This window comes from Gambusia affinis, linkage group LG04, assembly GCF_019740435.1.
Source record: "Gambusia affinis linkage group LG04, SWU_Gaff_1.0, whole genome shotgun sequence".
In the NCBI taxonomy this organism is placed as follows: Eukaryota; Metazoa; Chordata; class Actinopteri; order Cyprinodontiformes; family Poeciliidae; genus Gambusia; species Gambusia affinis.
Window position 1 is genome coordinate 22,540,700 of NC_057871.1, and position 11,416 is coordinate 22,552,115.

The following is an 11,416-nucleotide window of genomic DNA, read 5'->3' on the forward strand; positions in this document are numbered from 1 at the left end:
GCTCCAACATCCCTGTCCCTGGATGCTGCACTAAGGTTGATGTGCAGGGTTCTGTGATTTCCATCCATCCATTTTCTTACACTTTCATCCCATTGGGGAGAGGAGAGGTGCTGGAGCCCAGCAGTCAACAGGCCAGAGGTGAGCTACACCCTGGACAGGTCGCCACTCCACCACAGTGTTCTGATTTATTGTTTTTTTTTTTTTTGGCTGTTGTTGGAGTTTAGCCCTTAGACTGAATGTCAAACTTTTGGTCTCTTATCATCGCCTTCTTGAAACAAGCTACAAAAATGACCTTTAGTGATTTTTTTCAGATATGGACTCTTTTTGCCACTCTTCTTTGTTGTTAAGATCATGAAGAACAGCTGTAAACAGATTCTCCCACCTGCTTCTCTGTCAGTGTAATTGGCCGGCCATTTTTAAAATTTATATAGTAATTAAACGACACACAGGTTAACTGTCTATTAGCTACGTGGTATCAAAATTCAAAGGGCTGAATTGCTGCTGCATAAAATCCCTGCCGGATTTGTCATTGCAACGAAGTATGAGAATTTTCAATGGACACGGATCAGGAACCCTGGGCTGTAGCCACTTTTAGAGCCCTGATCTTGTGCAAATTTGAAATACTATTGGGTAGGTTTACACATTTACTGGTAGGACTTGATGGAGGGTCTGTTTAAAACGTGACAGACGGCTCCCCCCCATCCGGTCCCCAAAAAGATGATCATTTTCAAACATTTTAGTGTAGTTTAAATCTAGCTTTAAATGAATAGTTTAAATGAATAAGTCAAACAGTATTTCAATACAATATGCATGAGCCCATGAATTTAATATTAGCAGAAACAGTATACACAAAAAACTTTTTTTTTTTTTTTGCCTCCCCGCATCCCTCCTTTCCACACCCTGGGCTACTGCCCCTAAGCCCCTTTCCAAACCCTGACCCAGGCGATGAATACCCAACACAAGCACTCAGCACGCCGGTGACAGTTCAGAGCAGCTGGGACACAACAGCAGCTCGCGTTTCAACAACAACAAAAACAAAAATAAGGAAAGACTTGGCTGATCCAACACCAAACACAGCTTCTATTTTGAGGAGAAAAGGAAATCTATACGCAGGCGAGGAGCGAGGGGTAGGAGGAAATCTCACACTGTCTGCGCTCCGCGCTTTGGGACGCTCTCCAAGGTAAAGCGCCTGGGATCCCTGCGCTCATGTTGGGGTTATAACAGGAGACACAGACGGACGTGTTTATGTCACACGGGCGGAGTGCGGCTCCTGCAAACATGAAGACTGAAGACAAGTGAGGGGGGAAAAAGAAAATAAAGCAAAAGGCCGGGAGTCTCAGCTGGGAACTTTTTGGCCTCTGAAGAACAAAAGCAGCTCACCGAAGACTAAAAAGATCAGACAGAAAGCTCGAAGCTTTGAAACATAAGGGACTGACTGCTGAATATTCTGCAAGCGTAAAATTGAGCTCATCTGAATCTCCAAGACGAATTAGAGAAGACATGCCAGGCCCGGGAGGAGCAGAGTGAGTAAACAGCTGCATTATTTTAAACATATAAAAACAAAGCAAACAGCAACAAAAAAAAACAAAAAACAAAAATCCGATTAAAGGACTTAGACATTTACAAAAGAGATCAAATGTTCCATCAAATGCTCAAAACCTTTGATAAATTTAGATATTTTTATGTCTGTCAAGGCTTCGCGGAGAGCCAGAAAGTTTCTAAATACAGCTCAGAGTCACATGAAGAAATTAGATCTTTGACTGTGGAGCATGTGGTGCTGCATGAGAACGTGTCAATGCATCTCCTGTCTGGAAGGCCGAAGGGAGAGGATTTCTCCACCGCCATCCTGAAGGAGAAACACAGACCGAACAGGCTGATTGTGGACGAAGCGCTCAACGAGGACAGCAGCATCGTCAGCCTGTCGCAGGTGAGTTTCTGTGTGAATCCAGACAACGACAACAGATTCACGAAGGTATTGTTTTTGCTCTCTGACCTGTGCATCTTTGCGTTAGAATAAGACGGAGGAGCTGCAGCTCTTCCGCGGGGACACCGTGGTGCTGAGAGGACGGAAGCGACGGCAAACCGTGTGCATCGTCCTGACGGATGACACCTGCGGGCACGAGAAGATTCGGATGAACAGGGTGACGCGCAACAACCTGCGAGTTCGCCTTGGTGATGTCATCAGGTAGAGATCTGTGTGGAGGGCACACACACACATACACACACTCACGCACACGCACACACACACACACACACACACACACACACACACACACACACACGCACACACACACCTTGAATTTGACATTTCTACCAACAAGATTTTCCATTTTATGGGAAACTTTAAGTTAAACAAACTCTCATTCTCTCAATTTGTGAGCCAGTCTGGCTCAATGTTTTTTTACGACATTGCTCGAAGTTGCCAGAGAAGCTGCGCGAAAAAATACAATAAAATAAAATAAAAATGTGTATGCGACGGATGGGGGCGCTATGCTAGACGGGCGCCAAAACAGTGGCGTAAAAGTTAAATCAAGAGGCATTTTTCTGTATTTAGCAGCTGTTTGTGGGTGTGTAAACGGTGTGATCTTTAACAGAGACACACCTAATGAGTACTTTTGCATCTCAGAGTACAAAGAGATTTTAAAGGTTCTACCTTAATGTAAACAAATACAACTTCTTATTACTGTCAATAGTTGAAGGTTGAGTGGTGAAAATATTTTTAGTCCTGAGATTATTAGAATGCCTAGTGACCAATTGTTGATATTTCTGGTTCTGAAAAAATATCCCTGACTTGCAAAGAGCGAGCTTAGGGGGAAAAAAAGGTGAATCGGTTTATTATTTGGCTACTATGGAAAACATGCCATACCATGACATGGATTCTGATTTAAAGATAGGTTGATCTACGAAAGAAATATGCTAATTTTCTGTGAATGATTTGGAGTCGCAGACAGGTGAATCAAATTCAATTAGAACTCAAATTCCAAAATACTTTGTTGATCCCAAAAGGATCACTTTTATTACCATTTGTGATAAAAATTCATATTTTCGACATGCCAGCATCCATGCCTGCCCTGACATCAAGTATGGGAAAAAGATCCACCTCCTCCCCATTGACGACACTATTGAGGGCCTGACAGGGAACCTCTTTGAAGTTTTCCTCAAGCCGTACTTTCTGGAGGCGTACCGGCCAGTACACACAGGTTCGAAAGCAGGGTTGTACCAAAACAAACGCTAGCTCCTTGAGTGACAGACTCTTCATCTTCTGAGTGTGTCTGACAGCACTGTGATCTCTTCAGGCGACATTTTCTTGGTGAGGGGAAGCATGAGAGCTGTAGAGTTCAAGGTGGTGGAGACGGACCCGAGCCCTCACTGCATCGTTGCCCCAGACACGGTCATCTACTGCGAAGGAGAGCCGATAAAAAGAGAGGTCTGTATGAAGGCGTTGCGTTCAGGGAGGATGTGATGGGGGGATGACAGGGAAAGAAAACGTTCTGCCTCCTGACGGACCGTAGTCAGGAGGCAGAACATGTTTTCTTTGAGTTGCTGTGGAGAAAATGTAGGAATGTGAGTTAAACAAACACCTGAAACCAGTCGCTCTTTTTCTATTTACATATTGTCCTTTTACTCTGATGCCCGCAAATAAAGTCCAGGGCAGCCAGTGCTTTCAATGAGAGCAAAACTGAACTTTCTGACATGCAAAATGCTGTATTCATTTATGGCATAAACTCCTAATAAAATACGTTCATTTTTATGAATGTGGAGTGACAAAATCTTGCAATGTTTCCAAGCATTGTGTGTAATATTTAAATGTTTATAAACTGGTTTTAAGCCTTTAGTGAGTCCAGAAAAACACAACTGGCTGCACCTAAATCTTAGGATTTGAGTTGTTCACCAGCGCAACATAAAAAAAACAAAACAATGTCAAAGCCTGTTATGTTTTAAGAAAACGTCTCCTCCTGATCGCCGGAGCGTCCTGGGTTTCCCTGCTTTCTGTGGCAGGATGAAGAGGAGAATCTGAACGATGTCGGGTATGACGACATCGGAGGCTGTCGGAAACAACTCGCTCAGATCAAAGAGATGGTGGAGCTTCCTCTCCGGCACCCAGGGCTCTTCAAGGCGATTGGAGTTAAGGTGTCGCGCTCTTAAACCTGTCATTCTGATCCAAACATAAAGCCGCTGTCTTCAAATCCTGTCAGTCACTTGTGTTTCTTGTTGCTTGTCATCCTTCTCAGCCCCCCAGAGGTATCCTGCTTTACGGCCCTGCAGGTACAGGGAAGACCCTAGTGGCCCGAGCCGTCGCCAATGAAACCGGCGCCTTCTTCTTTCTAATCAACGGTGAGTCGTTTTCCTTCGTTCAGTCGTATTTCGCTGCAAAGGCCTGGAAAAACGTCGCCTTACAAGTAGGGGTGGGACGGTATGGACTTAAAGTTTTATCAAGAAAATTTGTGATGGTATTGTAACAATAAAAAGGACAATATGAACTATTTATTGCTTTCATTTTAGATAACTACTGGTGTGACTGCATAACATAGCAATCATAGCTCCACAACCTCAAGTACTGCTCTTGATAAACATACACATTGGCACTGCGCTTCACTGTGACACCAGTCACATAAAGACATTTATTGATATTTATTGATACTTTCATTGGACAAAATGGAAAAGAAATAGTAAAATTAGCAATCCCAACAATACGGACAGTTTGGAGGGTTTTAAAGACTATTAATTGGAGTTTATCGCAACAACAATAAATTCTAATTGTTATCATGACAGAAAATTTATCACAATAAGTGATAAACGATACGATAAATGCCCATCCGTACTAACAAGTTTTTTCTTTCTTTCTCACTTACTTGCCTACTTGCTTCCTGCTTATTCTAACACAAGGTCCTGAGATTATGAGTAAGTTGGCAGGGGAGTCTGAAAGCAACCTAAGAAAGGCGTTTGAGGAGGCGGAGAGCAATGCTCCGGCCATCATCTTCATCGATGAGCTGGACGCCATCGCTCCCAAGAGAGAGAAGGTTAGCACGTCCAGGTATTTCATCAGAAACCCACACGCCCGTCTTCACCACCCTCTGTCATGTGTTGTGTGACGGCGCGTGCGCAGACTCACGGCGAGGTGGAGAGGCGCATCGTGTCCCAGCTCCTGACCCTGATGGACGGGCTGAAGCAAAGGGCTCACGTGGTTGTGATGGCGGCGACGAACCGACCGAACAGCATCGACTCCGCTCTGAGACGCTTCGGTCAGGACAGAGACGCACACACACGACGCACGTGTCGCAGAAACGCACACTGACATTCACTGAAACCCCGATGCTCTCCAGGCAGGTTTGATCGAGAGATCGACATCGGGATCCCAGACTCCACCGGCAGGCTGGAGATCCTGCAGATCCACACCAAGAATATGAAGCTGGCAGACGATGTCGACCTGGAAAAGGTCAGCTCCCTTACAAAAAAATCCCATGAAAATCCCATGTGATCACATGTGGATCACGTGATCACATGTGATTCACACAAATTTTACATGTGAATGATGTGAATCACATGTGAAAGCACATGAACACGTGTGATTTTGGAACGTTTCGTGGTAAAATCATGTGAATCACACATTTCCACATGTGATTCACATGAAAATCACATGTGAAAACATATGATTTTTTGGTTTGATAATGTGTGATCCACATGTGATCACATGTGATTTTCATGGGATTTTTTTGTAAGGGCTGCTACTACAAAAAAATTTAAATTACTGTAATTTCAATAAAAATGTAACATTTTATGCTAAAATCAAAAGTGTGTTAGCTAGTAAGTTACAGTCTTGGTTTTTAAACCATTCACAACTAAAAGTTTCAGAATATGTTATTTATGAGTTTGTGACACAGATCAACAAAAAACAGAACATAATTGAGTAATGGAATAAAATGATTCGTGATTAAAAGTAAAACATTGAAAAGGATTTTATAATTTGTATGTCTTCTCCATGTGTTTTTATGTGCAAGCAGCATTGACTCCTCCAGGCAGATTTTATAAGCATTTTGTAATAACACGTGTTTATACTTCAGTTTGTTCGACAATTTTATCCTCAAATCTCTTGCAAAATAAAATAAGCTCCTTCCCAGAAAATAGCAGTGAGACTACACGCAAATGATGCATTACTTAATAATCGTGAGGCCTAAAACTTTAAAATTCATTTTTAAATGTTACTGTTGCGAGTTCAAAAAGAAGCTAACGGGATGTAGACAGAAATGATGAAGGCAGTCAGAAAAACTCTGCACTTAAAAGTTAGTGAAACTTGCTGAGATGTTTACAGATGTGAATAAGAAACAGTCCTGCTCTCTCCACATCGGATGTTAGCCGGTAGAACCTTCTGCCGTTGCTCTGACTTTCTACATACGTGTTCTAATTTGATGTCAGATCGCCACGGAAACACACGGACATGTGGGCGCCGACCTCGCCGCTCTGTGCTCAGAAGCTGCTCTGCAAGCAATCCGCAAGAAGATGACGCTCATTGATCTGGAGGACGAAACTATCGATGCTGACCTGCTCAACTCTCTGGCCGTCACCATGGACGACTTTCAGGTTAATATGCGACACTCACTCAGGCTGTGTGTTCACATGCAAAGCTAACCCAAAAACAGTAACTTCTTTCTTGGTTGTTAGCTCATTGAGCAACGTGTACAGGAGCATGATTGGCAGCACCAAGACCCTCCTCCTGGCACTGAGTGGTTGGAGGAGCTCAATCTTTTCACAGATGATCTGTCTCACATTATGCTGTCAGGACATAGTGACAGTTTAAATAAATATGAAAAAAGCATATTTATATTTTTTTGTAAGAGTGACAACATTTCTTCAGCCCTCCTGAGAGTTTTTTTTGTTGTTCTTTTGAGTTAAACATTTTATGCTATTTTTCACCTAGTAACTGAACAGTTTCATATAATTGCCTACATGTTCAGCAACTCAAAGGACCAACGAAACTATTTAAATTTTGGATGTTTAGACATTTGTAATCATTTCTCTAAGTGAATCCATGAGTAACACCAAGTTCTGTGGTCAGGTATAAAAATTGGTAAAAATGGGGGGAGAAGCTTTGGTAGACCTTAATAAAAATATGAAATAATAATATGGAGTAATTCAGAAGATCGCAGGAAAGTATAACTGGTTGTAAGCAAGATCTGAAGACATGTAAAGACAATTCAACCTAATGCTGTTATATGAATACTTCTGACGGTATTGTTTTCAGTGGGCCCTGAGTCAAAGCAACCCATCAGCTCTGAGGGAGACGGTAGCAGAGGTCCCTCAGGTCAACTGGGAGGACATCGGCGGTCTGGACGAGGTCAAACGAGAACTCCAAGAGCTTGTTCAGGTGGAGGAAATGCTCACGGCACACTCTACACTGCAGCTACAGTCGAAGCTCCCTTCGACCATCTACACGTGTTCTTACTGATTCCCCCAGTATCCAGTGGAGTATCCTGACAAGTTCCTGAAGTTTGGGATGACGCCGTCCCGTGGGGTGCTGTTCTACGGCCCGCCGGGCTGCGGAAAAACGCTCCTGGCGAAGGCCATCGCCAACGAGTGCCAGGCGAACTTTGTGTCCATCAAAGGGCCTGAGATGCTCACCATGTGGTTCGGAGAGTCGGAGGCCAATGTCAGAGATGTGTTTGACAAGGTGGGCGGGTCTCTGATGGTGAAAATCGACTCTTGGAGCTTCTACCGTCTGACCTTTTGGCAATTTTTCCTCCGCGCCTCAGGCCAGGCAGGCGGCCCCCTGCATCTTGTTTTTTGACGAGTTGGACTCCATCGCCAAGTCCCGAGGAGGCGGGGCAGGGGACGCCGGCGGAGCCGCGGACAGAGTCATCAACCAGATCCTCACCGAGATGGACGGCATGTCGGACAAGAAGAACGTCTTCATCATCGGCGCCACAAACAGGTGCCGCCTCTCTGCATGTCTGCTGTGAATGATGGGTGAGCAGATGTAAGTCCGTGCTGAGCTCCGCTCCTCCCACCCAACCAGACCTGACATCATAGACCCGGCCATCCTGCGGCCGGGCCGTTTGGACCAGCTCATCTACATCCCGCTTCCAGACAAACCCTCTCGCACAGCAATTCTGAAAGCCAACCTGCGCAAATCGCCCATTGCACGGGTAAGACCCGCAAAAACACATTTCTCAGTTGAGCCGTCTGGCATGTAGCTGTACATAATGGTCCAAAAGAGGGAAATTATGAATTAAAATGTTAAATAATTTCTGTTGATGGGTGCAACAAGGTCAATTTTAACTCCCTCCCTTATCATGTTAAATCTTTACCATAGGTAAAATCTGTTCGTACCGTGTATTTTAGGGATTTATATTTGCAAAACCAAAATAAAAAATGCATAATTGGACAATGTTCTTAAAAACTATCTACAAACGATGATTTGAAATGTGTGAACGGCAGCTGTGAGACATTTGCAGCAAGCCACAAAAAGAGACATAGCAAACATGTGGGGGAGGGTAATCTGATCAGATTAGAACAAAATGTAATCTTTTGGCTTACAGGCTAAACACTGTGTTGGGTTGAAGACCAACATTGCAAAACACAAATAAATACATGGAAACAATGGATGGAGCGCCAGAAGAGCCGGGTTTCTCTCTGAAGTATTGACTCTTGCTGTCTGAATACTAGCGTTGGTCTTTCATAAAATCCTCCTTAAATACAATAAACACTGTGGCTACAATCAAGTTCATTTCTGCAACAAGGCAGAAAAACATCAGAAAACATCAGAAAAACTGAATACTGTGACCAATTATGAAACAAGAAATAGACATATTTTGTCAAATGCCGTCAAAATCATCAAGCAGATATGCATGAAGTATATTGATCAATGTCCCCGTTATCGTTAATCAAAGGCAACAGGAGGGTTTTTAGCCCTGATTTAAAGGAACTCTGTTTTTGGCTGTTTGCTCCAGATTTGTGATGTAAAAAAACCAGAATAGGACAAATGTGAAAAGGTTCAAGTGGTCTGGTTGTAATATCCTGACCCATAATGTCCTGATGAGAAACATTAGCATTTACTTGCTGATGGCTACAGAGTAAAAACCCAAGAAAAGTGGCATTTTGATCACTGTTTCTTTTCTCTGCTGCTTCGTTTTGGGTGGGATTCTTCACCTGTAGGACGTGGATCTGGACTTCCTCTCTGAGATCACTGAGGGTTTCTCCGGAGCCGACCTGACGGAGATCTGCCAGCGCGCTTGTAAGCTGGCCATCCGGGAGGCCATCGAAGCTGAGATCAAGGCTGAGCGTCAGCGGCAGAGCAGACCAGGAATCCCCATGGTCAGCCGTCACTGCTGCTCTTCACTGAACTATACTCACTCATTTAGTGTCTTAGACTTTCTTGTCACTTAAAAGGAAAAGTCACATCTCAAACCAGCTTTGGGCTTTGTGTTTGATGCTGTGCGTTCTGGGACCTTCAGCGTTTCTGGGCTGAACGTCCGTCTAGCTGGCCCGTGTTTATCTTTTCACAGGACGAGGACTTCGACCCAGTCCCAGAGATCAGGAAGGACCACTTTGAAGAGGCCATGCGCGTCGCTCGTCGCTCCGTCAGCGACAACGACATCCGCAAATATGAGATGTTTGCTCAGACTCTGCAGCAGAGCCGAGGTTTCGGGAACTTCAGGTGCGCCACAAGGGTGGCAGGAAAGCGGCCGCAGATCGCCGGACTCTGTTTTCATTTTGCTCCAGAGTTCTGACGTTAGATGTTTCCTCCAGGTTTCCGTCTGCCACGGGAACCCGGTCTGGAGGTCAGGGGTCAGGGCCAGGTTCTGGATCAGAGAGGCCGGGTCTGTACAGAGAGGAAGGGGATGACGACCTCTACCAGTGAAGATGATGGTTTGATACCAGAAGAGAAGCAAGAGAGAAAAAATGAAAAGTTTGTCTAAATCTCTCTCTGTGACTGAGAGAAACTATAACATTTTTACAATAAAATGTAAAAGTATAAATGGTAATAGTAAATGGTAAATAAATGTTGATTTGTTTTTTTTTTTTGTTTTATTTGCATTACATTACTTATTAACTGTTGAGGAAGTTATAAAGAGAAGATAAACTGGCCTCTTGTCCAGTCATCCAGTCTTTACCATTAACATAAATTTTTCATGTCATGTTGGATGTCGAGACAATTTGAAGAAAATACTATGTATGTATGAAAATACTTTGTGATGAAACAATAAAGATAAATATGATGGCCTTCCTCCAAACAGATGGTAATTTCTCTGCTTCAGTACATTAGTGATACTTGTTTACATTCGACAATTTCATTATCCTTTAAAATCTGTTTCAGTGATTTAACACAAAACTTAAAACCAAAGATTTGATTTTATGTGTCCAGAGATTATTATAAAAGTATTTTAAACAAGTGAAACAGAAAATGAGTCACTAATAGACCCTTCATACCTCATAAAACACTCTGAACAACCTCCACCTCGTTTTATGTCACTATTTGTTTTAAATGATGCTGTTTCTGAATTGATTGATATTTCATTTAGTCGTTTCTCAAAGACAAAAAACTTTCTTTCACTGTGGCCTCAAATAAAAACTCCAAGCATGATTAATCCACTTGTCTTTTCATTGACATCTTCAAGCCGAAGAGAGTGAAAGACACGCATAAAACGTAAACAGATAAAATGAAGCTCTTTCTTGTGGTTTTCAGAGCAGACAGGTCATTTTAAAACCTACTTTTTCAATACAAAAAGAGCCTTTTGGAGCCGTATCTCTGCGAAGCAGAAAGGCGCCGTCGTCTGTTGTGTATCGATGATGTCATGTTGTCTGAAATCCCACAGAAAACAGACAGGCCTTTAATGACTTTCAGCTGCTTCCACTCACTACTTCTGTTTTACATGCAGGCCTGCACTTCACTTCTTTCTGTATGGGTGGTATACATAAATCAACCTATTGTTTGAGTTGTCATCTCCCCTGCAATTGTTTAATTTTTGTTTTTTACGGATTCATGAACTGTGCTAGTGTTGTTAAATGTAACAGTTTTAAGAAACAAGGAATGGCAGAGCTTGTTCAAGTACAGATCCGTTGAGCCTCCTTGTCATCAAAAAGGAGCATTTTGACTATTGCCAAGTTCAAGAAACAAATAAGTCTGTCACTGTATTAGGTTAAATGGCATGTATCAAAATTTTTACAACTTATTCAATAGTACGTAAATTTGTTGATTTGTTTAGTTTTTTTTATTAAAAAAGATTTTTGTTTACAAATATAAAGATAGAACAAGGAATATAATACAGGATATGTAACAAAGTATGCCAATGGAATAGGCTATGTAATAAATATATTTAGTATATTTTTATACAAAGATTTGATTAGTAGTCTGTGTAACAGTTTAAAGAAAACATCCCCCATTTTATTGTTTAACATGCGTCTGATTAAATGTCCACTC

General features: G+C 42.7%; 1 protein-coding gene across 2 annotated transcripts; it reads left to right on the forward strand.

Annotated features, from left to right (window-relative positions):
- The first annotated feature begins 1,046 nt into the window (after nt 1-1,046).
- On the forward strand, nt 1,047-10,568 carry zgc:136908 (Transitional endoplasmic reticulum ATPase). 2 transcript variants are annotated; one of them, XM_044114457.1, is made up of 18 exons: nt 1,047-1,523; nt 1,695-1,927; nt 2,013-2,185; nt 3,058-3,200; nt 3,297-3,427; nt 4,000-4,131; nt 4,233-4,335; nt 4,888-5,021; nt 5,108-5,243; nt 5,325-5,437; nt 6,415-6,579; nt 7,241-7,363; nt 7,454-7,666; nt 7,749-7,927; nt 8,012-8,141; nt 9,151-9,309; nt 9,501-9,652; nt 9,745-10,568. In XM_044114457.1, the coding sequence occupies exons 2-18, from the start codon at nt 1,796-1,798 to the stop codon at nt 9,854-9,856; spliced, it is 2,430 nt and encodes an 809-aa protein (XP_043970392.1). In that variant the 5' UTR covers nt 1,047-1,523; nt 1,695-1,795; the 3' UTR covers nt 9,857-10,568. The 2 variants fall into 2 exon arrangements, with proteins under 2 accessions (XP_043970392.1, XP_043970391.1); XM_044114456.1 differs by having other exon boundaries at nt 1,048-1,523; nt 1,816-1,927.
- Nucleotides 10,569-11,416: the final 848 nt, after the last annotated feature.

Bases quoted from the DNA above. Each gene is read 5' to 3' on its own strand.
- zgc:136908 (XM_044114456.1), top strand. From the start codon at position 1,501: ATGCCAGGCCCGGGAGGAGCAGA. The intron at 1,928-2,012 runs GTGAGTTTCTGT...TCTTTGCGTTAG, and splicing joins GCATCGTCAGCCTGTCGCAG to AATAAGACGGAGGAGCTGCA. The intron at 9,653-9,744 runs GTGCGCCACAAG...TGTTTCCTCCAG, and splicing joins CGAGGTTTCGGGAACTTCAG to GTTTCCGTCTGCCACGGGAA.